Source organism: Myotis lucifugus, unplaced genomic scaffold (genome assembly GCF_000147115.1).
Source record: "Myotis lucifugus unplaced genomic scaffold, Myoluc2.0 scaffold_493, whole genome shotgun sequence".
NCBI classification, from domain to species: Eukaryota; Metazoa; Chordata; class Mammalia; order Chiroptera; family Vespertilionidae; genus Myotis; species Myotis lucifugus.
In genome coordinates this window covers 133,309-158,475 of record NW_005871541.1, presented here as the reverse complement: position 1 = coordinate 158,475, position 25,167 = coordinate 133,309, and the positions used below count along the sequence as shown (strand labels likewise).

The window sequence follows — 25,167 nt, the reverse complement described above, 5'->3', positions numbered from 1 at the left end:
CACTTTAGCGTGAGGCAGCAGGGGTGTAACACACAATCCACGTGGCTTTCCTTCCTGTTGAGTGGTTCTCTGTGCTGTGATGTTCTGTCCCAATCGCTGGCACTTCCTGGGCTCCCTGTGCCAGGGCCAGCCTGCAGGGGCCATTGGTGCACAGAAGAGCCCGCGCTAGAGACAGGCACCTCTGTTCACGCCACCCCACCTCCCACTTTTACAGCTTCTCCTAGTGGAGTGGCTGGAAAAAATCACAGTCATTTACTGGTAGTCATTCAACTCACACTCACTGAGCACCATGTGTATGCCAGGTGCCCACTCACGGCCCAGAGGGACAGCTGTGAACAAGGCAGAGGTGGCTGCCCGTGAGGACCGTATGTTCTAGCGGGGAGACAGACAGTAAACAAGTAAACAAACCAGCAAAACGAGACTGTTTTAGAGTAAGTGTAATGAAGAAAATGAAACTGGGTGGTGCCGTAGAGGAAGGAAGCCACTTTTAATAGGGCAGTCAGGAAAGGTTTCACTGCGAAGGTGGCCTGTGAGAGCCGAGGCCGGAATGAGTCAGCCCCCAAGAAGCCAGGGGGAGAGCTTAGGAAAAGGCAATGGCAAGTGCAAAGGTCCTGAGGCAGAAACCAGCCTGACTTGTTCCCGGCACAGAGGAAGGTGGTATGGCTGGAGCAAAGAGAGTGAGTGGAAGACAAATAAGAGGTGATGGAGAGGCAGGCAGGACCAGGTGTCTCAGGGCCTTCTCAGCCCGATCAAGAAATTCAAAATGAGTGATCAGTGTGATGGGAAACTATTGGGGTTTTTTAAATAGGTGAGTGGCATGACCCAACTGACCCTTGAAAAAGCTCTCTCCAAGTGCTGCGGGGAGAATGGACTGTGGAGGACGGGAGTGGAAGCGAGGAGCCCAGTCCTTGCAGGCATCCAGGTGGGAGATGCGGTGATGGTGGGTGGCCAGGGGTTATGGTTCGGATAGGTCAAGGGTGACTCCTGGGACTTTGGCTTCAGCATCTGTGTGGTGGTCAGGGGGTTTTCTGAGATGGGCAAGATGGGGGGAACCGGGTGTTTTGGAGGGCTGGGGCAGGGAACCAGGAGTTTCGCTTTGGACCTGGTAGGGTGTGAAGAGTCTTAGCCATCCAGGGAGAGGCACCCAATAGGCAGACGGATATGTGAGGCTGGAGCTCAGTGGAGAGTCTGTGTGGGGACTGGAAGTTGTGAGTCGTCACAACATAATTTATGTGGAATCGATAGCCAGATGGGGCTTCCGCCCTCAAGAGCTTGTGGGGTGACATGAGGGGGTGACATGAGGGTGCAGGGGTAGCAAATGGTCATGCTGGAGGACTGTGTTGAGGTTTCCAAAATGCTCCGTGGATAATATTCCTCAGGCCTCAGGTCTAACTCGCAGGTGGAGGGTTAGACATTATGACCCCCATTCTGTAGGTGAGAACACTGAGTCCCCGAGAGAGAAATGACTCAGCGATGATGACTGCCATTTAGGGAGGACCACATGAGTGAACAAGGACCAGCCTAAACATTCTACACACGGTGCCTCATTTAATTCCTTTCACGGCCCCTTGAGGTCAGAATTGTTGAGGCGTCACCTGAGGAAGCTGGGTCTTAAAGAGGGAAGGTGCCCACGGTCCCAGGTGTGTAAGGAACAGAGTCAGGTTTCTGGGTATCTCCAGAGCCGTCTTCCCAGGACACCGTGCATCGTCGCCCTATACCAGTGGTTCGCAACCTTGGCTGCACATTAGAATCACCTGGGAATCTTTTAAAAATCCTAATTTCTGGGCCTCATCCTCCGGAAATTGTGTTTCTTTGTTATGGGGTGAGGCCACAACATTAGTAACAAAGAAACAGAATTTCTGGAGGATGAGGCCCAGTAATCAGGATTTTAAAAAGATTCCCAGTGATTCTAACGTGCAGCCAAGGTTGAGAACCACTGCCCTATACACTTAAGGAAGCAGGCAAGAGGGCCCAAGGTTCTCAGTGGAAGGGACCCTGGCACCCCTCTAGTCTACCCTCTGCACTGTTCTGGCAGGTGGGGTGCAGTTTCACCCAGGTGGCCCCCGGGACGGTGCTCACTGCCTTGCCAGGCAGCCCCTTCCACCACTGGGCAGACTGACACACGCTCCTACTCTTTTAGAACACAATCCATCACAACATAATTTATGAAGCCTCCTGAGCCCGCCCCTTCCTGTCCTTCCTACTCTGGACTTAACTCGACACCGTCCACGTCTTAGAACTGGTCATAATTTGTCAGATGAGGGATGGCCAGTGAGGGGTGAGGGTGCCTTCCCTGTGCGTGGAGGTGAAGCGCTGCACCCAGGCCGGGTACAGCAGCCGCTCTGGGCCCAGGCCTCCTCTAGTTCCTTCCTCCCACCAAGCCAGATGGGAAAATGAGCAGTTACCCTCCAGGCTACCCATGTGTCATACAAACCATGTGTCTCGGTCTTTTTGCCTCCAGTCTGTGGCCATGATCCCCGCTGCCGCAAAGCACAGTCTTCCCCAAACACCACCAGTCCTAAGTTTTACCTCATTCATTCGCTGAAAATTCACTGATGGCCTATTAGGTGCCTGCACTGGGCTGAGGGTGATCATAATACCGCAACGAGCAAGAAGGACCTCTGCCCTTCTCGGCATTGATGGGGTGTGCTAGCCCTCTGTGCTAGTCTTTCTCCCTTGTTAGGTTCTGAGCAGATGATACACAAAACATCTCTGGCTTGGACCCTTCCCGCCACGGGCATCTCTGAGCTTTAACTTTCCTACCAACTGACTCGATGGTAATGCGCCCCCAAGTGGCTTCGGATCGCATTCTCTCTCTGGATTGTGGAGAAATGGGGCCACCTACTGGCCAACCCCAGTCCTGAATCAGCTCACTGTTCACCCAGAATCATCTCTCTTTCTCCTTCTTTAATTCCTTTAGTCAACAAACATTTAGTGAACATCCCCCATGTCCAGGCACCTTTCTACCTGGGGATACAATGGGGAACAAGGCAGACAAGTCTGTGCCCCCATGGAGCTGGCACCCTCTCTAGTTGGGGAGACAGACAGGAGGCTGACAGTTGCTATGAAGGAAAGAACAGAACGTAATGGACTGGAGAGTGACTGAGGGAAAGGAAGACTCCTTATCAGAGTGGTGGCCAGGGAGGTCTCCCTGAGGAGGAGGCATTTGATAGAGACTTGAGTGATGAGGAGGGGCCAGGCATGTGCAGACCAAGAAGGAAAGGAAGGTACAAAGCAGCAGCATGTGCAAAGGCCCTGAGGCAGAGACTTCTTTCTGGGTTCAGTAACAGGAAGGAGACCGGTGTGGCTGGATTAGAGTTAGGGAGAGAGGAAGTCAGGGAGGTGAGGAAGGAGAGGCAAGCAGGGGGCTGGCTTATGCAGAGCCACGACAAGGAGTTAGATTCTATTACAAATGTGATGAAACCCAAAGGAGGTTTTCTAGCTCGATTAATATTTTAGAACAGGAACCTGGATTCCACAGACCACCCCTCAAGGGGTCTGTGGATAGAATTTGGGGGGGGGAGGGGAGGCGTTCATGAACTTGGAATTATGTCTCGATTTTTGCTATCCTCTGACCAAAAACCTAGTATTTCCTCCTATCTTGAATGTAGGCAACAGACCACAGTGGCACAACAGTACTTGGGCTTTGTCACCAATGGAATGCACAGCTGTTTCCATATTCTGTACAGTTGTTGCAGATCTCTTAAAATACTGTTTTCACTCACTATGGCTTTGAGATGACAGTAGTCATCAGACCTTTGCTTGATCTTAAATAATAATGTGCTAATTAAAGAAGCCCATAGATTACAATTAGCACAATTCAAAATGCTTTTGATGACTGTACTTCAATATAATTTATTTCACTTTAAATCTGAGTAACGGTGGTTAAGTTCTTCCTTTGGACTCCACTGTGAGACCCCACTGCAAATTTTGATTCATCTTCTCCATCCTTTTCCACTTCCTGCTGATTCAGAAAGAAATCTGTACACACCACTCTTTCAGGCTTTTGGAGAGAAAGGGGGGTTTTCATTGAGTGTCAAGCTTGGGAAAGACAGAAGTTAAATATTTTAATCAATAAGCTACGGGTTATAGGGAATCGGAAAATACTAGTAATAAGACTTTATTCCTATTCTTATTTGATTCAATTCAGTGGGCATTTAATGGGGGCTTACCAGGCCCTGTTAGGTTTTAGGGCTGCAAGAGAATGCAACGCCTCTGCTCCTGGAGTTTCATTCTGGCAGAGGAAGAGTATATGTAAGCAAATGCAATGCATTGTGAGAAATGCCTAGTGGAGCAGGGTGGGTACAGTTTTGTGGGGTGTGACACTTATATAATTTGCAGGACCTTTTAGAGAAAAAGAAGACAAAATTATGAGACCAAAATTAGGTATGGGGTCTTGGAAGTGTCCATTGTAAATGGGGTGGGGGGCTGAAACCCAGCTTCCCTCATTTACATGTAGGGTCAGCCGATGCAGATGGGAGACAGCCGTGCAGGTTTATAGATGGGGGTCGAGAAAGGGAAGTCAGAATAGACACAGTTTCAAAGGATAGAGCGTTAGGACTCCACACCCCTTAAGCTATGGTCTTGGATGATTAGCAGCAGGAGTGAGAAAGGTGAAAGGTCGGAGCATCCGGAAACTCGTCCACTTTCCAAAGCACGTGGAGGAAATAGAGGCCGTGGCAGGTGGACAGGAACCTTGTAATGTGACAAGACAAATGGCTGGAAAAGCAGAGATGCTGGGCAGAAGTGACTGTTCAATATGTATGTCTTTATTTGGACTAACTAAATGTTCAGGAGGTACAGAGGGTTTATGGTGTTGCCAGTTTCTGGTATAGTTTTCTAGATCTAATCCATGCATACCCAAGCAGATACCTAGATATGCTTTTTTAAAAACATAGACAGTAGCACACAGTACCCACTGTTCTGCCTCTTGAGCTTCCTACTCAACCGGACAGCTTGGAGATGGTTTCATTTCAGGGCACAAAGGGCATCCTCGTTATTTTTCATGGCAGCATAATATTTCATTGTAAAGCTCCACCCTGATGGACTCATTTGTCCCCTACTGCTGCACGCTCAGCTTGTTCCCACTCTTTTGCTAAAACGCCACTTGTTACTGGGAATATCCTTCTAGAGACATCATTGTGCCCAAGTTTGAGTGTGGCCCTGGATGGTGTGCTCAGTGGTTAGAGCATTGGCCCATGCACTAAAGGGTCATGGGTTCAATTCCCAGTCAAGGGCACACACCTGGGTTGTAGATAGGTTTGATCCTCGTCCCTGGTCAGGGCACCTACAGGAGGCAACCAATCGATGTGTCTCTTTCACACTGATGTTTCTTTCTCTTTCCCTCTCCCGCCATCCCTTCCACTCTCTCTAAACATTAGTGGAAAAAATTTCCTCAGGTAAGAATTAACCAAAAATAGGGTATGTGCAATTGTCTCCTGGCCAGTGTAGCTCAGTTGGTTGGAGCGTTGTCCCATATAGCAAAAGGTCCTGGGTTCCATTCCCTGTCAGGGCACATACCCAGGTTGCAGGAGGCAGCTGATTTATGCTTCTCTCTCACATTGATGTTTCTCCCTCTCCCTTTCTTTCTCTCTAAAATCAATAAAAACGTCCTCAGGTGAGGATTAAATATTTTTTAAGGTATATGCATTTGTAATTTTGATAGACATTGCCAAATTACCTCTCTCCAGTGGTGTCGGTGTGCAAGTGTTGCCCTCACACCCTAACAGAGCATATCAGGCACTGTTATCTCTGCTGATCTGATAGGTAAAAAGAGTACCCCAGTGCGGCTGTGGCTGTGTTTATCTTCTTGGGAGTGAATTGGAATGTCTTTTCATTCAGAGCTGTTTGTATTTGCTTTGCTGGGCAGTCACCAGACCTGTCTGTTGGCCGGATTACTGCTGGGTCATTAGGTTTTTTTCTTATTGATTTTGAATCGCTGTTCATATATTAGAGAAATAAGCACTTAGCTTCGAGTTCCTTTTATTTCCCCCCAGTGGTTCACTTCCTGAGACATTAAGTTGGGAGGAATCGAGGGTATGTGTCATCCCCCCAGTTTCTCAGAGGGAAAAAATATTGTAACTGTAAGTAATATACAGGGTGGGGAAAAGTAGGTCTACAGTTGTGTGTATGGAAAATAATACAATGATTAGTAAATAATAATACAAGAGTAAACTCTGGCATACTCACAACTGTAAACCTACTTTTGTCCCACCCTGTAACTTGCAACTATACATAAAAGTCACTAAGTAAATTATGAAACTTCAGTCTTAACAAATAAATGTGGAGCACCTACTGGGCGCCAGGTGCTGTTTGAGGTACTGAGATTACAGCGGTGACCAAAACAGTCAAGGTCACGCTCTCCTGGGATGGTGTACCAGTGAGGAAGATGCACCATGAGGGAGTAAACAGGAGAAATGTCTATATATGTAAAAGGTTAAGTGTACATCCGACCAGTAGCTATGATGCGCACTGACCACCAGAGGTCAGACACTCCACGCAGGAGCTGCCATGACGCTCACTGGCCATTAAAAAAACAAAAACAAAACAGCACCACGGACCTGGAGCCAACAAACCAACACTCAGCTTCCTCCAAGTGGGACACAGGCCCCACCACCACCCCAGAGCGATACTTCACCAAATCGCAGCCAGTGCTGCCAAGACCCCATGGCACAATATGCGGCCCACAGCCCAGCCCAGCCCAGACAGGGTCACTGTGGGTGCCGGGTAATGATGTCACGTAGCAACACCTGGCTTCCTCTCCCTAGCGACTAGCCTCCTTGGAGTTTCTTCAGCCCAGGAACATGACTTGCTTTATAGCCAGGTGGAAACATTTACACTTTAACCAAATGTCTATAAAGCTTTTTCACATGCCTCATCTCATTTGATCCTCACAGAAGTCCTGGAGTAGGTAGATAGGAGACTCGGTAGAATCCTATTTCTTTTCATTAGCCAGAAAACGAAGATTTAGAAAGTTTAGAAACTTGACCTGAAGTAAGAAGAAATGGTGGACCTTGAAAATGACTTCAGGTTTTCTCACTGTGCAGAATATAGTCAAACACTGCTGCAGTTAAATATTTTACTCTTTGTTCTCCCTGTGTGATCTACAATAATAATCTGCTTCATGTTGATATTTATTGCTGTGTTGCTGACAATTACCTGGAAGAGAAGTTGGGGTGCGTCACTGGGCTGGAAAAAGTTTAGCTACATCAGAAAGCAGGTCTAATTAAGCAAGTTTATTCTATATCTATAAAAGGCTAAGTTGACTCACACATGTGTGATACATATAAAGCTCTCACTAGCGCCAATAGCACGTGTGTGTTTCGATCTGTCATTGTGGATCGTGAATTTGGTTGACACTTCTATTATAGAGAAAGGGAGAATAGTGATATTAAAATATTTCTTCTAATTAATTTCCTTTCAATGTGCACGAATCCGTGCACCAGGACCCCAGTCTTGAGATAATGATAAGTCTTATGAGAGAGGTGAAGTGGAGGTGACCAAGGAAGGTGTAGTGCTGGGCTGGTTTAGATTAAGTGGCCAAGGAGGGCCTCTCTGAAGAGATAATTTTGTGTTGGGACCTGAGTGACTGAGTGTAGGAGCCAGAACTGCCTGACTGAGGGGAGAGCACGTGTAAAGGCCCTGTGGTAGGAGCTAAGGTCAGGAAAACTAGCACAGGCCTGAGGAGAAAGAACCTTAGAGGCCAGGGGAGGAACTCAGTGGTGGTGGTGTGGGCTGCAAGAATCCATTGGACCATTTGTGTGTGAGGGGATTTGCTTTTCCTTTTGGAAATGTCCAAACCTAAAAGCAGAGAGAAGAGATAAGGAACCACATACATCTTCACCCAGCTCAATAGCTACCAATATCTTGCCAATCTTTTTTGGTGGAGAGGCTAGATTTTTTTTTTCCTTTCCCTCTTTCCTTGCTTCACTCTTTTCATTGAAGTTTAACAAATACCAAAAAGTGCACAGACCATAAACATACAGCTCAGTGGCACTCACTCACTGAGCACGTCCATCTAACTAGCACCCAGATCTAGAAACTGATGATGGCAGCTCCCTGGGGTTCCTTCTAGTCTCTGCCTCCCAACGTCTAACAGGCAAATGGAGCATAAAAGGAATCAAACAGGATGTTCTCTCCTCTGACCAGCTTCTTGCATGTATCACTACACTTGGGAAGTTTATGCCGCTGTGTGTCCCTGTAGGTGGCAGACTGCTCATTCTCGCCGCTGTAGCATTCCACGAGTCAGTTTATGTACCCCATCCACGCGTCTTCCGGGCACCTGGGCTGTCTTCCGGTGTGGGCTACTTCAAATGGTTCTGCCATGAGCATTCTAGCTCCTCTTTTGGTGAACACGTGTAGGCACTTGTGGTGGCTTATACCCAGGCATGCAGTCGGCTTTAGAAATAGTGCCTGTATTCATTTGCTAGAGTGTCCATAATGAAGAACCACAGGTTGGGTGTCTTACACAACAGAAATGTATTCTCTTACAGTTCTGGAGGCTACAAGTCCGAAATCAAGGTGTTGGCAGGGCTGGTGCCTTCTGGGGGCTGGGCGGGAAGGGTCTGTCCCAGGCCTCTCTCCCTGGCTTGTAATGGCCATCTTCTCCCTGTGACTTCACATTGGCCCCCTTCTGCACATGTCTGTCTCTGCATCCAATTTCCCCCTTTTCATATGGAAACTAGTCACAGTGGATTAGGGCCCACCCTAGTGACCTCATTTTAACTGGGTCATCTGCAAAGACCTATCTCTAAGTAAGGTCACACTCTGGGGGTCTGGGTGGGGATTCCAACATACCCTTTTTGGGGGAAACACAGTTCCCATGACAGTGCCAAAGAGTTTCCCAAAGTGGTCACATAGTCTCCTCGCCCACTATGTGCTGGAATATTTTAAAGTTTATTCCGGACATGATACCGTTTGTCTTGGGAGTGCTTTAAAAGGCCTTGGTGTGATTTACATTTTTAAACAATTCTATTTGTTCCATGGGCATGTGAGACAAGGTAAATATTTAATCAAGAAAGAAAAGATAAATAAAGAGTGGGCCCTCCTGGGACGGCCCAGGTAGGACACTCCAGAAGCCTGGGACAAACCTCCCGGGTGCTCTTAGCTCAGCGATGCCTGTGCTCCATCCTCACTGCCAGGGGCCAGGCCACCCTGTGCAGCATCCCTCGGGGCTCAGGTGAGGCAGGGGGACTCAGGCCGTCTTTCTGTCCACCCCCTCCCACCAGGACATACAGCAGCTTCTCCAGCTCCAGCAGCTGGTGCTTGTGCCGGGTCATCACCTCCAGCCCCCTGCTCAGTTCCTGCTGCCGCAGGCCCAGCAGAGTCAGCCAGGTAAGGCCCCAGCCTGGTGGCCTCCCCACTGCCCACACAGGACTCCCCTCCCCCTCACCCTGTGTGTCCGGCTTGTCTCCCCAGGCCTGCTACCGACGCCAAATCTATTCCAGCTACCTCAGCAAACCCAGGGAGCTCTTCTGACCTCCCAGCCCCGGGCCGGGCTGCCCACGCAGGTGAGTGTCCACCGAGTGTGCCAGACTGGACCAGCAGTGGACCGGCGGGAGGGAGGGTAAGGTGGGGGTGAGGGTCTCTTCTCCATTTGGCCCACTCCCCAGCCACAGGGGCCAGGTCAGGAGCTGGGAGATGGGGAACCCAGCAGTGTTCTACCACTAATTTGCTGTGGAGCCTTAAGCAAGTCACTCTCGCTGTCTGGATCTCCCTCTGTAGCAGTGATTTTCAACCGGTGCGCTGCAAGAATTTTTAAAACGTGCAATACTTGACTATTTAGTCAGGGGCACTGGCCTCTTTCCCCTTAGATTGTCAAATTAAAAAATGACAACAGCCAACATAACAATAGCCATCTAGTGTGAATGAATCAAAATTATACCTATTTTTTTGTCAGATGGGTAAAAATATATTTTTTGGTGTACTGCAGAATTTTAGTAATTAGTTTATGTGTGCCATGAGATGAAAAAGGTTAAAAATCGTGGAATGAGGGGAGTCAACCAAATCAGTGGCTCTTAGCCCTTCAGGCACATGGACTCCTTTGAGAAGTCAATGGAAGATTCGATCCGACCCCACTACCCCTGAACGCACATGTGCACAAACACGGGAAACTTGGGAGGTTTGAAAGTTTTTGGGTTCAAATGCCTTGGGTCTCTTCCAGGACTCCAAATGGAAGGTTCTCTGAAGAAGGGTCTGCTGGGTACTAATTCACACCCACCTTCCAGATCAGACACTGAAAACCGGGGGCTCACAGATATGTGTTCTTTGGCCCACACCATATTTTAAAAATTGAATTAGCTGACAAGAAAATTCCCAGTAAATGCCAGATTCCCAGCTTCTCTGGACAAACCGGAAGTTCTGGCAGAACTGATCTGTGTCCATGTGGCTTGGTGGCAGTTGGCTGCTGGTCACTGGCCGGAGCAGGGGTCCCCTCAAACAGGGAGCGAGCTCTCCAGGCCGCCTCGGCCTCCCCCTGCCTGGTCCCCATGGCCTTTCTTGGTTTGCTGCCTGGGTTCTAGACTTGCATAACAAATTGTTCACAATCCGTTACAGATTTCAAAATTCCCTTCTACCCATTTTTGTAACAGTCCTTTCAAAGAATTATATGAACTATTTAGAAAACCCTAAAAGTTTAGGGACTAATAGAGGGCCTAGTGCAACTGTGAAATCCAGAAATGCTCGGAAAGTCAAGTTGTCTTGTAATGTGGGCGCCGAAGTCATTTGGCTGCAAAACCTGTCTTGACCTGACCCAAGGCGAGGAGTGACTTTGCTTTATCCCTCCTGTGCGATTCGGGCTTTGCTGAGAATGTTAATGTGTCCGATTACGGGGGTGATGCCTGGACCCTGATGGGTGGCGTCACATCACCTAAGATATATGCTCCATGTAGGCTTTCTAAAATCGAGAAATTCCTGAATTCCAAAACAGATCTGGCCCCAGGGTTTTGGATAATGGATCAGGGACCTGTGTGACCAACTTCCCTGCACCCACCGCCTGCTTCAGATCTTTTGTGTTTAGGGAAATACCATTTTTTAACCAAGTTTTCCCAACAAGCCCATGCGGTGGGCAGAGCAGCTGTGATTGTCCCATCCTGCGGAGGGGAAACTGAGTCCCCCAGCAATTCCGCAGCAGAGCCCCTGACTCCCTGTGAGAGAGGAGATTGAATCATGGCCCCCAGCTCCCGGGAAAGAGCCCTAGGCGCAAGAACCCGCCTGCTCCTCCGGGAGTTTGCAGCTGGGAGGGAATCGGCAGAGTTCCAGCAGCGAGAGGTGTCACCCTGAGGGAACTGACAGCCCAGTGTGGGGCCGGTGGAGGGGACCTGCGGGCAGAAGCTGGAAGGCAGGGAGGGAGGGAGGACTGCGCAGCCATTGCTGAGCCCCATCCTGGTCCTCCGTCCTGCATCCCGCCCACCTGCCCACCCCACCAGGCCGTGACCCGCCCCACGCTGCCCGACCCGCACCTCTCGCACCCGCAGCCCCCCAAATGCTTGGAGCCACCCTCCCACCCCGAGGAGCCCAGTGACCTGGAGGAGCTGGAGCAGTTCGCCCGCACCTTCAAGCAACGCCGCATCAAGCTGGGCTTCACGCAGGTCTGGGGCCACCCGAACGGGCGGCGGGCGTTGGGGTGAGGGGCGGGCGGACCCCCGGAGCGCGGCGAGGACGCGCCCTCCAGGGCGGGGTGAGGGCGTGGCCAGCCGGTGGGCAGGGCGAGCCCAGTACCAGGGGCCGGCTCTGACCGTCCCGCATCCCGCATCCCGACGGCCCAGGGTGACGTGGGCCTGGCCATGGGCAAGCTCTACGGCAACGACTTCAGCCAGACGACTATCTCCCGCTTCGAGGCCCTCAACCTGAGCTTCAAGAACATGTGCAAACTCAAGCCCCTCCTGGAGAAGTGGCTCAACGACGCAGGTGGGACCGGGGCTCCCAGGTGGGCGGCAGGCGCAGGGCCGGAGGGAGGCACCCCCCTCATGCCCCCGTCTCTCCGGCACAGAGACTATGTCCGTGGACTCCAGCCTGCCCAGCCCCAACCAGCTGAGCAGCCCCAGCCTGGGTTTCGATGGGCTTCCCAGGCCGGAGACGCAAGAAGAGGACCAGCATCGAGACAAACGTCCGCTTCGCCTTAGAGAAGAGTTTTCTAGCGGTGAGGCCCGGTCCTGGCGGCGCCGAGGGCGGGCGGGTGGGAGAGGGGCCCGGGCTAATGAGCCCTCTGCCCGCAGAACCAGAAGCCTACCTCAGAGGAGATCCTGCTGATCGCGGAGCAGCTGCACATGGAGAAGGAAGTGATCCGCGTCTGGTTCTGCAACCGGCGCCAGAAGGAGAAACGCATCAACCCCTGCAGCGCGGCCCCCATGCTGCCCAGCCCCGGGAAGCCGGCCAGCTACAGCCCCCATCTGGTACCAGAGCCCTGGGGGGCACAGAGTCTGCCACCTCCTTGCCCCGCAGCAGGCACCTGTGTGGAGCATCCCATGGGGGGAGCACTGTCACACAGGGACAGTTTCCAGGGAACTGTGGTCTTATGTGGGGGACACAAGCACCCGCACATACCAACATTGCCAGACAGTTATCACAGGACGTTGTCACACAGGGATAGAGACCAGGTAGGAGATGCAGGCACCTCCCCACACAGGTTCACAACCACACAGACACAGGCCGGACATTACAGCCCTGGGTGTGCACACAGGCCCGCTCGGGATCAGACACATTAGGACAGTGATGGCGAACCTATGACACGCGTGTCAGAGGTGACACGCGAACTCATTTTTTTGGTTGATTTTTCTTTGTTAAATGGCATTTAAATATATAAAATAAATATCAAAAATATAAATCTTTGTTTTACTATGGTTGCAAATATCAAAAAATTTCTATATGTGACACAGCACCAGAGTTAAGTTAGGGTTTTTCAAAATGCTGACACGCCGAGCTCAAAAGGTTCGCCATCACTGCATTAGGACATCCCTTTGTTCCATCTAGTGTGGAAAGGGCTGTGACACTACAGAGAGGAGCAAGGGGCCGAGGAGCACCTCCCCCCATGAAGTGGAGGAAAGACGGACCATCGGAGCTAGTCATAAAGGACAAGAGAGAGCCAGCCACGTGAAGGACAGGCAAAGGGACTAGGCTACACAAAGACCTGGAAGCCAGACTGTCAAGCCCAATTGGAGGAACTCTAGTACATTTAGTGTGTGGAGCTGGAATGTATTGAATGAGTAGGGGAGGGTAGGAGGAGGTAGGAGCCAGACACCCAAGTTATATGCTGAGGAGCTTGAACTTGAACTTGGGCAGTGCAGTGCTAAGGAGAGACAGGGTCACATTTAAAGTGAGGCTCCTAGGGCTGATGGAAGGATGAGACGAGGCAGGGAAGCCAAGGAGACTGGGGGATGTTCCCAGAAAATCAAGCCATTTGACTCTGATGCAGAGACACGCACCCTCAACCCCGCTGTCATCCCCCACTTCAGACTTGCAACTGCATTAGGCACCTCCCCACACAGGTTCACAACCACACAGACACAGGCTGGGAATTACTTGCTCCTGCTGGTGGCTCGGGATCACCTCGGGTACAAGTGGAGAAAGTGGAAAACACCTGGCACAATACCAATAGAGCGTTGTACCCAGAGCCCTTCACCATCCTGGGGGCAGAGGAGGAGGGGTCACACCCACAGGAACACCACAGGGATTGGTGGAAGACAGTGGCCTGACCATGCCTTCTCTTCTCTCTCCCCAGGTCACACCCCAAGGGAGTGCTGGGACCTTGCCGATGTCCCAAGCTTCCAGCAGTCTGAGCACAACAGGTCAGGGAGGGCAGAAGATGGTAGGGGTGGGCTGGGGGGGAAGAACACAATGCAGGCCTGAGCCCAAGGGTTGCAAGTGGCTCAGGGTGTCCATGGGCCTCCAGGCTGAGCCTGGGGATGAGGGGGCAGAGAGGACAGATGGGAGAGGGCAGACTTCCCCCTCCTGGCCAGAGAAAAGCATGGGATTGCTGAAAGGTGATGTACTTGGGTTCTGTTCCTGGCATTTATAAACTGTTCGAGCTCCAGAAGTGACTTTACCTCTCTGGGCCTCAGTTTTTATAAGATTATTGCGAATGTATAATACATGCATATATACATACAAATGTCACACACACACACTTTTTTTTTTTTTACTTTTGAGAAGAAGGAGGAAGGAGAGAGAACTAGAAACATTAATGATGAGAGAGAATCACTGATAGACTGCCTCCTGCACACCCCCTACTGGGGATCAAGCCTGCAACCCGGGCATGTACCCAGACTGGGAATTGAACCATGACCTTCTGATTCATGGGTCGACGCTCAACCACTGAGCCACACCAGCCGGGCCACACACACTCTTTTGTACAAAGCCCTCCTTTCCTAGGACACAGCGTCATATACATAAGAGTACCATTTTTAAAAACCCACCATATTGCCCCTTTCCAAGTTAAAAAATAACAAGTGGAGGTTTATAAAAGTAGTAAGGGTGTGCCTGGAACTGTTCTAAATGCTTTATAGAGAATATTGACTCATTTAATCCTCACACCCACTTTGTCATCCCATTTTCCTGATGAGAGAACTGAAGGCCAGAGAGGTGAAGGTGCTTACTCAAGGGCACAGGTGAGACACGACAGAGCCAGGAGTTGCTGCCCTGGCTGTCTGGCCTGAGTGGGCTTGGAGCCCTCTCAACCTGCCAATTCCTGAGCTGAAAGCTGGTGCCCAGCTGCACCCCTCATGCATGCCTGGCTCCTAGAGGGATCCTTAGGGCTTCTGGGAGCCCCCAGATCTTATCTGTATAAAAGGAGCCTTGGGATGAGGTTCAGGGCAGGGTACTGGGCTTGGGCTCAGTGAGTGACAGCTGCTCTTACTTCGATGACTGTGATTGCTGTCACCATGGCAGAGGCACGAAGAAATGGCCCTGGGAAGAGAGGGCAGGAGGCCTGAGTCGGCACAGATTGAGGAGATGCTGGGAGACTGAGGCTGGAGGAGGCAGGCAGGAGGCGACCCAGCCTCCTGGGTGGAGGACCAGCAGAAGCTGAAGTCTCCCTCTCTCTGTCTCTCTCTGGCAGTTACTACCTTATCCTCAGCTGTGGGGACGCTCCACCCCAGCCGGACAGCCGGAGGGGGTGGGGGCGGGGGCGGGGCTGCGCCCCCCCTCAATTCCATTCCTTCTGTCACTCCCCCACCCCCGGCCACCACCAACAGCACAAATCCCAGCCCTCAAGGCAGCCACTCGGCTATCGGCTTGTCGGGCCTGAACCCCAGCGCGGGGTAAGTGGGCAGTTGGGGAGACTGTGGGGAGAAGCAGGGTCGCTGCTGCTTCCTGGGTGGGGAGCCGAGCCCCAGTTCTGCCGGCACCGCCCCTGCTAATGCCTCTGCTTTGCCTCTTGCAGAAGCACAATGGTGGGGTTGAGCTCCGGGCTGAGTCCAGCCCTCATGAGCAACAACCCTTTGGCTACTATCCAAGGTGCGTGCTGCCTCATGTCACTCCCATGGTCACCAGCCCTGCCCTCACGGGCCTTGAGCCCCTCCATTGCTGCTCCAGCCATGCCATCTGCCCCTGCTCACTGCATTGCTCACCTCTTCATACCCATCTCACCTTTGGGGAAGGTGTGAGGGCTGCTCATGGGGGTCATTGGGGCTGATGGGAAGACAGGGGGCACTGTGGGCAGGATGCTGGAAGGTGCCCCCAGCCCAGCCTCTCTCTCTCCCTGCCAGCCCTGGCCTCTGGTGGAACCCTGCCCCTTACCAGCCTTGACGGCAGCGGGAACCTGGTGCTGGGGGCAGCTGGTGCGGCCCCGGGGAGCCCTGGCCTGGTGACCTCACCGCTCTTCTTGAACCACGCTGGGCTGCCCCTGCTCAGCGCCCCGCCTGGCGTGGGCCTGGTCTCTGCAGCCGCTGCAGCTGTGGCAGCCTCCATCTCCAGCAAGTCTCCGGGTCTCTCCTCCTCCTCCTCCTCCTCTTCCTCCTCCTCCTCGTCCTCCTCCTCCACTTGCAGTGAGGCCACAGCACAGACCCCTGGAGGCCCAGGGGGGCCGGAGGCAGGGTCCAAGCCCGAGTGAGGGCCCACCATGCCTCCCCTCCTACTCCTCTGACCCCCACTTCGGTCCCCGTCTAGAAGACAGCGAGGAGGCCAACGATGGGAGTGTAGGAGGTCCTTGGAGCAGGAGTGATAAGGGAGAAAAGACCAAAAAAATCAAACAACCAAAAAAAAAAAAAAAAAAGAAAGAAAGAAGAGAAACCAACAAAAAAGAAAACCAAAAATAATCACAACAGAAACCAGCTGCCCCAAAGGAACCAGAGGTGAAAAACAAACAAAAACCAAAAACAGACCAACCCCCCCGCCCCCCCCCCCCCAAACAAACAAACCAAAAACCAGTTGCAAGCCAGACCTCAGTGTGCTCATCCTCACAGCTAGGACACCAAATAAGAACCCCAGTCAGGGGCCTAGAAGCCTGAGGGCGGACCTCACCCTGAGCCCCTGGCTGTGGGGCCAACCTGCAACCTTGCCTCCCCAGCAGGGGGCCAAAGAAGGAAAAAGAGAACGTGCCAGCCTCCTAGCCCCAGCCCCCAGCCCTGGGCCAGTGAAGACGGCACAGCCTGGGCCAGAGGGGTGGGGCTCAGCACCATCACCAAATGTTCTTTTCCAAAAGGTGACAGAGAAAGGGCCTGAACAACCTTACACCAAATATTCAGTAGCTTCATCCAAAGGATGTACAGAATTTTTAGCGTTGTGTTCAACAGAATGTGTCCCCACCATGCGTCCTTTCCCCTCCCCCAGCTCTCCCCACCCAGGCAGGGGGTCTCGCTTTAACCTCCTCCCTCCCCCTGCCAGTGGAGAGTGCAGGGGAAGGCCTGGGATGACTTTTCACCCCTGTACCTCCCCCTTTTCCCTTTGAAGGGTGGGCTAGGCCATTTTTGCTAAGTTCTAGCTCTCACATGTCCCCCCTCACCGGGTCACCCTCCTGTGCTCTGGGACCTCCCCCCTCCCTGGCCTATGGGGAGGTGGAAGTTCCAGGCAAGAGGGAATGAGGTGAGGGCATCCAAGTTGTCTTTCTTTCCATCCTTGTCTGTCAGTTTCCCTGAAAAAAAAATTCATATTCCAGTGCCTATCCGTGGAATCCTTCACGTTCTTTGACATTGACCAGAAACCAAAAAGAGAACTCACTTCACTCCCCCCCACTCCCCCGTGCCCCTCTGATACTGGCAGATGCCTCTTCCTCTCCCTGATACATGCAGACACGCACTCACCCCAGTGGTGGGGTTCCTCGAGATGGCATCCCCATCAGGGTCCGTGTGGCGGGGACAGTGCCATGACCTGTGGTCCCCATCTGAGAGGGCACTGTGGTAGCCACTGCTCCTATGAGACCTCCCTCTAGTCTTGGCTGGACCCTGTGTTTGCTCAGCCCCGGACACATCTCCACGTCGACAGACAGAGGAGACACCGCTGGGAGCCACTTTGCCCCCTGCTATTGTGGAGGCCAACAAAGTTTTGAACCAAAAACAAAAAACCAAACAAACAATAAATTAAAACTAGAAAAAAGAATTTATATATATATTTAAGGGAAAGAAGAAGAGAACTCTTCAAGAATAAGAAGGAGCCGAGAGGCGGAGCCAAGCCCTGTCCAGGCCCTTGGTCCCAAGGCGGATGGAAGGACAGATGCTCTTTCTCTCACAAATACCTCATGGACGTCGTCTTCGGGAAAGCCGGAGGGGGGCGGCTGGGGCAGGGCCTGTCCCTCAGCCAGGGCAGATGGAAGCGGGTGGGCAGGGCTGAGAGAGGGTGCCAGGGACTGGGGTGAAGAGCCCCATACTCCCTGCCCCACCCCAATCAACTGAAAAAGCTTTAAAAAAAACAACAGGAAAAAAGGAATAAGAAGACAAAAAGAATGGATGAAGGAAAACTAACACACTTTCGGGTGGTTTGATTCCTCCTTTGATTTCTTTTTCTATTCCATCTGTCCTCTCTCCTCTGTAACTTTTCTCTCTGCTTCTCTCTCTCTCTCCTCTCTCTCTCTCTCTCTCTCTCTCTCTCTCTCTCTCTCTCTCTCATTCACTACCCTCTCTCTTCCTTCTTCTCTCATCTCTCTCAATCTCGTTCTTTCTGTGTCTCTCCTCAAACCAAAGTGTTGCTGTGAAGGACGAGAGCCATGGAAATCAGAGTGGCCCTGCCCCTCGCTGGGCCGAGCAGAGCAGAGGGAGGGGGAACCCCCGAGACAGTGCTGCTGGACACTGAGGAGAGGCAGACAGAGCCTCGGATGGCACTCTGGGCCCTGAGGCCTCCATGTTCTTTTTCTCTTGTCTCCCTTCTCCCACCCGGGAAATGAAACTGTTGGGCTGGGCCACAGAGGCAGCAGAGACTCGGCTGTTTCGGGGGTCTGGGGTGCCCTGTCTGGTAGCGGTGGAGTGGCTGCCCCTCGGACCCTGGCACCCACAATGGGGCCTGGCATGCCATCAGCCAGCCTCGCCGGAATGTAAGAATCTCTGCTGAACCGACTCCCTGCCCTCACCCTACCTCTGAGTTTGTCCATTTTTATTTCCTGAAGAGAAGAGACTATTGAGAGGGCCTGGGCAGACAATAAGGACATTTGAGCAGAGCAAAGTTAAAGGAATTACAACCAAAAACCCCTCCGAGAAGACAGGCAGCATGGAAGGCATGGTGGAGATGACTCAAACAAAAACTATGATTTCAGACCAAAAAAAGAAAAAAAGAAAAAAAAAGAAAGAAAAAAAGAATAAAATGGGGAAAAAAAGAGAAAAAAAATCCAGGACTCACCACCACCCACTTCATCCTGCTTCCTCCCCATCAAGTCCTGCCACCTGGGACCTCTCCCCAACCCCAGTGTGGGGGGAGTGGGGCAGACAGCAGAGGAGGAAGTAGGGAGCAGGGATAGGGCCAATGATGCCCTGACACTGGTGGAGGGACCCCCCCATGCAGCTGGGGGGTGGTGGGGACCCTCCCCATACAACCCCTATAACTGGGAAAAGAAAAACAAGAATAAAAGAAAATTCCTGGGCGGGGGAAAAATAACCAAATCCCAAGCTTTAACTACAGCTGTGAAACCAAATATTGGGAAGGGGATGGGAGGGAGGGAGGGGCAAGTGTGCCCCAGGTCTCCCCCCTGGGCCCCCTCCCCCCGAGGACTCGAGATAAGGCACCAAATACCTCATAGAACTTTAATGTTAAAAAAAGGAAACCAAATATCGTTGGCTGGGGGCCGGCCAGGGCAAGGGGCTGGGGGGCAGAAGGGAGCCAGGGTTGGGAAGGTGATGGGGGAATTTGTGCCCCCCACTCCCCTCTTGCCCCTTCCACTCCAGTCCCCCGGCTGAACTCCGGGAAACAAAACTATCTCATCGTTTTTATTTTGTGGTCTGTACAGAGCCTGTGTCCGTGTGTCTGTGTGAGCGAGAGATTTGGGGGGTTGGGGAACATTATATGGGGGTTGGGGAGGGAGACCCCAGACCAGGCTCTGGGCTAGGTGTGATGTCTGAGGTGAGGGGCCAGGGGCCTGGGCTAGAAAGAGAGGAAGATGAATGGATTGGAGAAATGGGGCAGGGGGCACCCTCTGAATTCCTCTTCTCCCCAACCATGACCTCCTGCTTGAGGAAGGGACAGAGACTGGGTCTACCTTGATGGTGGACCTATTAATTGTGCCAAAAAAAAAAAAGATGCCAGTAACTAAAACACCGGTCTCTGTTGCCTCCTGGGAGTGAGGGGTGGTGTAAGTGGGGATGAGTGGAGATTGGGAACTCTGGCTCCTGTATGAGTTGGGACTAAGATCAGGAGGAAGGGGAAGGATATATTTCCCACTCATCTATTTTTCTGGGGAGGACCAAGAGAGAGGGTCTCCAAGCCCCACATCCAAGCCATGTAGCGCGGGTGACCTCCTGACGTGACTAGATTTCCTCACCCACCCAGATCCCAGGTGCCTCTCTCCCATTTAGCCCAGGGTAGGGGGAACTGAGTGAGAGAGAGAGTGAGACGGACTGAGCAAGATTGAGACACGCGGGCCCCCCACTGGCCTCTGAGTGGGAAAGGCAAGTGCGAGAAATAAAGGCCTCCAAGAGAAAAAAGAAACAAACCAAAGATTTAACCATTAAAAAAAACACACACAAAAAAACCACAGACAACTCCGCTACCTTTTTATACGTTGGAAAAAAAGTGAAAAAAATTAAAATTAAAAAAATACACAAAACAAGCCGCAGTTCCTTCGTGCGGTTTGAACTTTGACCTCAGCAGTCTCCAAAGCAAGATGACGATGACAAAGGCGAAACAAAAAAAGAAAAAGAAAAAATAATGTATATTTTTAAGTATTTGTCCTTGAGATGTTAGCTCCTTGTTAAACACAAAAAGGAGAGAAAAATCCAGACAGAAGTGTTGCTGGGACGGAGACAACTATTTACTATGTCTGTGACCCCTCCTCTCTGCCTCCCCCTTCCTCTCCCCTCCTCTTTCCTCTGTCCCTGCTGCCCCTCCCCCATCCTGTCCTCCAAGCCCAGGGGCTCAGTATTTATTTATTTATATAATTGCAGGGTGACTGGGGGCCTCTCTCAACAACTGTAGAGAAGGCCTTTGGATCATGGTGGGTAGGGAAGGGGCAAGGAGTCTTTGGGGGAAAGTAGGGGCCTGATCTTTGATCAACTCCTCTCGGCTGGCTCCTTCCAGGCTTCTTATCCCACTGCTGCCACCACTACCTCCCAAATCCAAGGCTGCACTAGGGCAAGGTGATCCCCCACCATGTAAAGATCTGGTTGGCTCAGCCCTAGCTGGGTGGGTGTCTTTCACCTACTCATTTGAATGACTGGGTGGAATGGGGATGGGAGGAGGTGGCAACGAGTGGGCATAGGAAACCAAGAAGTGGCTTCTGGAAATTGACTAGGCCCTGGAGACCTTCTCCATTCTCACCAAGTTAGCCCCCCCCTTTCAGTTCTGTCTGACCCCTGTGTTGGTAGCCCTTCCCTTCCCATCCTGCACCCCCTTCCTGTCTCTTCTCGTGGTAGCGGGTTAGCGTTTCAGTGTTCTTCAATCTGCTTGTTCATTGTACAATGTGCTTCTTTTAAGGCCCCATTTTTGTAACTTGAGTGTGTCATTCATCTGAACAACATCAAAAAATAAAAAATTAAAAACTGTACAGAGAGAAATGCTGCCGGCTCTCCCTTGGTCTCCTCTCTGTCCTGGGAAGGTTGGTGGGAGAAATCAGGGTATGGGGTGGGTATGTGTGCGCTGGGGAGGGGCAGGCTTTACTTCTGTTAGGTAAACATTCACTCAGAAAGAAGGTCTGGTGTGGCTGTTGGTTGGATCGCTGTCCTGCAAAAGGTGGAAAGGTGGTGGGTTAAATTCCCAGTCAAGGTCAGAGCACATACCCAGGTTGTAGGTTCAATCCCCAGTCAGGGCCCTTACTGGAGGCAACCTGTCCATGATGACATCAATTTTTTTTTTCTCTCTCTCTCCCTTCCTCTAAATATCAATGAAAAGCATATCCTCGGGTGAGAATTTTTTAAAAAGTGGGGTTTTTTTTGTGTGTGTGTTTTTTTGCCAATCAGAAAACAAAGGTTTGAAACTTAGGATGAATTCAAATTCCTGAATTCAAATCTCAGTTCTGCCATTTTATAGATATGTGATCTTTGATATGTAACCTTCAATGTCCTCATCTGTAACAGGGACAATACCTATTCTGGGGTTGGTAAGAATTAAATGATGCAGATTTCAAGCACATTGTCTTTAATAAATGAGAACCACAAAAAAATAGGAAACCAGTATTTCCCCACTTCCATCCCCAGAGGACTAACAAAATCCTTTAAAAACTGAGTTGGGCCCTAGCTGGTTTGGCTGAGTGGATAGAGCGTCGGCCTGCTGACTGAAGGGTCCCAGGTTTGATTCCAGTCAAGGGCATGTACCTTGGTTGCAGGTTCCCCGACCCTGGTCAGGGTGCGTGCAGGAGGCAACCAATTGATGTGTCTCTCTCACATCGATGTTTCTCTCTCTTCCTCTCCCTTCCACTCTCTCTAAAAAATCAATGGAAAAATATCCTCAGGTGAGGATTAACAAAAAAACAATAAAAAAAAACCTGAGTTGGCCCAGCTGGTGTGGCTCAGTGGTTGAGCATTAACCTCAGGAAGTTGAGGTTCAATTCCCAGTGAGGGCACATGCCCGGGTTGCATGCTCAATCACACATGGAGCAGCCAATCAATGATTCTCTCTCATCATTGATGTTTCTATCTCCCTCTCTTCCTCTCTGAAATCAGTAAAAATATTAAAAATATACATTTAAAACAAAAAATGAGTTGACTTGAAGTTGGTGAAACAAAGTACATACCCTTTTTTATTTTTTCAGCACAACGTACACTCAAATTTTTGTGCCCATACTAAATCATTTTAAAGTAACAACAGCTTTCAGGGTAGGCCAGGGACTGATCACTAAGACTTCACCACTGAAAACCAGGAACGGTATCACAACTGGGTTTTCTCACTGCCATCAGGTCTCCTTGTCACTGTTTCATCCTCTGATGTATGGCACTCAGGTGTTGGGATTCTGCAAATTCAATAGTGAGGGATGGGGAAGAGGAGAAAGGAAGAGTGGGAGGGTTTTGATCACTCAGATAGATTTAAAAAGTATCAGCACTGCATTGTTTTGGCAAGATTGAGAGACAAGTCAGTAGGGATAGGGGAATGGGATGTTGGAATGAAGATTCAGAATACTCTGAGGATGCCTGCAAGGTGGTATGGTCAGAACCATACAGACCCAAAAGTTCCTTGTCACTCAGGTCATCAATCCTGTGACAAGCAGACACCACACCTGAGAGCACTCTGGAGCTGAACTAGCAACTACCTGTAGCCCTGTGAATGTGCTTAATCACTCCACATGCCCTCTCCTGTACAGTCATACTTGGGCCTTCTCTTGTCGAGAACACATTGGGCACTAGAGGACCACTATTCTGTCCCCTTAACAGTTCTGCTTATGTAGCTTCCATATCCAATTATAAATTGGCAATACAAAGCTATTAGAGGGGTCTGCAAGTCACCTGCATCAGAACTGTTGTGTTCAGAACGTGGATTCCAAGGTCACACACATACATGCTTGCTGGATCCAAAGCTCTGGGGGAACTGCCTAACACACAAAGTTTGGGAACCTTTGGCTGTCCAACTCAATCCCCAGCATCCAACAAGGGTTTGATTAGTGCCACCTTTTCTGACAGTGGTTGAGAACTGTGGAAATTTCAGCAGGGTGATGGTAAATGATGAGTCTTGTTCATAAATCTGTTTGCACACATAACTTTTTCTCAGGGTGGGAGTCCAGAATTTCCTAAAAAGGAACCACGATAGAGGCAGGGTGGTCATCCACTGTCACAGAGCCTCCTTTCTCTGCTGAAAACATCTTTATCTTAGGGTCAACCACACCTTTGAGTTTTTCAGCCTGATGTTTAGCTGGTTTTGCAAGCACAAATCCTGATTGTTCTCAGTACTGATTTGATATGACTGTCAGGATAGGATGTTACAGGTTTTTGTGAGAAGAGGCAGTTTAAGGACAAATCTTTACCTGGTGATTAAGGCAGGGGGGCATGCTGGGCTGACTTGGCTGGAATCCTTTCTGCAGGGTATAAAGTTACTGAAAGAGGTGCCTAGGATTAACACTCTGTGAAAACTGCTTCACAGATCACTTGCTCTTCATTAGGAGCTGTCAAGATACCAAATGGGTGAATGATTTTTCTTTTTTAAAATGATTACAATAAGCATAATGTAGCAAAACCTATTAATGGTGTTAGACCTGGTTTCTAGCCTGGCCCCACCACTTGTGTGGCCTTGGTCTCTTCCATCTCTTCCCTCTCTGAGCCCTCATTTTCTCACCAGAGCCACAGGCTAACCCAGTCCGTCTTAAAGCCCCAGTGCCTAGAGGGGAACAGGACTGCTGAAGGGAGTCCAGAGTAATGTGGAAGCCCAAGTGGTCATCAGAGACTGAGTGGGCAGCTCTTAGGCCTCCCTTTTCCCTGGTTTCAGTACAAATAGCTTCCCTCTTATTTCTCGTTTTTTAGTGTTCCAAATAAGAATTCTAATAAAAACACTGGAGTAATCTTTGAAGGGGGAGGGGGGGGCAGGGAGGCACTTGTTTTCCTTGGGATGTGCCTCTTAAAAACAAGACTGCATTGTGACTGAGCATTCCCACTGGCCACACACTCACCATCTCCTTTGCCCACCCCCACCCCCCAAGTATGTAAAAGGCAGCAGAGTATAAAGCATATGGTGATTTAACCAAATGAAATTAAACTTAAATTCAAGTTCTGCCCTTGATCATTTATCTGGGTTAAATGATCTTGGGCAAGTCACCTCCCTTGCCCAAGGATTCCTTCCCTGCATAATGTTTTCCTCACAGGATCAGTCTGAAAATTATTCCAAACAGCCCTGGCCGGTGTAGCTCAGCCGGTTGGAGCATCATCCCGTACACCAAAAGGTTGTGGATTTGATCCCTGGTGGGGCGCATACGGGAGGCAACCGATGTTTCTCTCTCTCTGAAATCAGTAAAAACATATCCTTGTGTGAGGATTAAAAAAAAAATTATTCCAAAAAATGTAGGGTAGTACTTGAGACAAACTAGATTTCAAACATCAGTCAGCCACATCACCCATCCCTCTTCCAACAAACACCTATTAGCTGAGTCAGACTCCAACTTCAGGTGGGTATCAAGTCACCTCTTCTGAAGCTTCCTCCCCCAGCCAACCCTTAGAATCTTCAAGTCCACAGCTGGGTCTGGTCCTAGGAGCCACCCTCCCCTACTGCCGGGAATATCATGCCTTTTCCAGACTTGCATATGCCCATAGGGATCCAGTGAGAAAATAGATGGCCCCGGGGAAGCCAACTCACATCAGGCCAGGAAGTGGGAAACAGCAGTGGTGAGAATCTGATTTCCCCAAATATTCCTACCATCAGTAAAAACAGCTTCAGGCTGTTCTACGAAACTGTGGGGACCTCTAGTGGCAAGAGCACCATGCTGCCTCCATCTAGAACCAGAGTGAAGTCCCTACTCCCCAGATGCCATACCATAACCTTGGAATTCAGGTCCTCTTCAATTTAGCAAATATTTACTGAGCTCCTACTACTAGCCAGGCCATTCTAGATGCTGGGAACACAGCCATGAAAAGTATCTGGGCTCATGGTTCCCAAATTCCACCCCGAACAGCCAAAAGCACA

At 50.6% G+C, this 25,167-nt stretch overlaps 1 protein-coding gene across 1 annotated transcript in view; it reads left to right on the top strand.

Moving 5' to 3' along the window:
* The window catches only part of POU2F2 (POU class 2 homeobox 2), a 34,925-nt gene extending 18,610 nt beyond the window's left edge, over window positions 1-16,315 (top strand). The window contains 11 exon segments of the mRNA XM_023744869.1: window positions 9,228-9,333; window positions 9,418-9,509; window positions 11,475-11,588; window positions 11,766-11,907; window positions 11,990-12,063; window positions 12,065-12,139; window positions 12,216-12,392; window positions 13,718-13,784; window positions 15,053-15,254; window positions 15,377-15,450; window positions 15,702-16,315. Coding sequence (XP_023600637.1) covers window positions 9,228-9,333; window positions 9,418-9,509; window positions 11,475-11,588; window positions 11,766-11,907; window positions 11,990-12,063; window positions 12,065-12,139; window positions 12,216-12,392; window positions 13,718-13,784; window positions 15,053-15,254; window positions 15,377-15,450; window positions 15,702-16,045 — 1,467 coding nt within the window. The 3' untranslated portion in view covers window positions 16,046-16,315.
* Window positions 16,316-25,167: the final 8,852 nt, after the last annotated feature.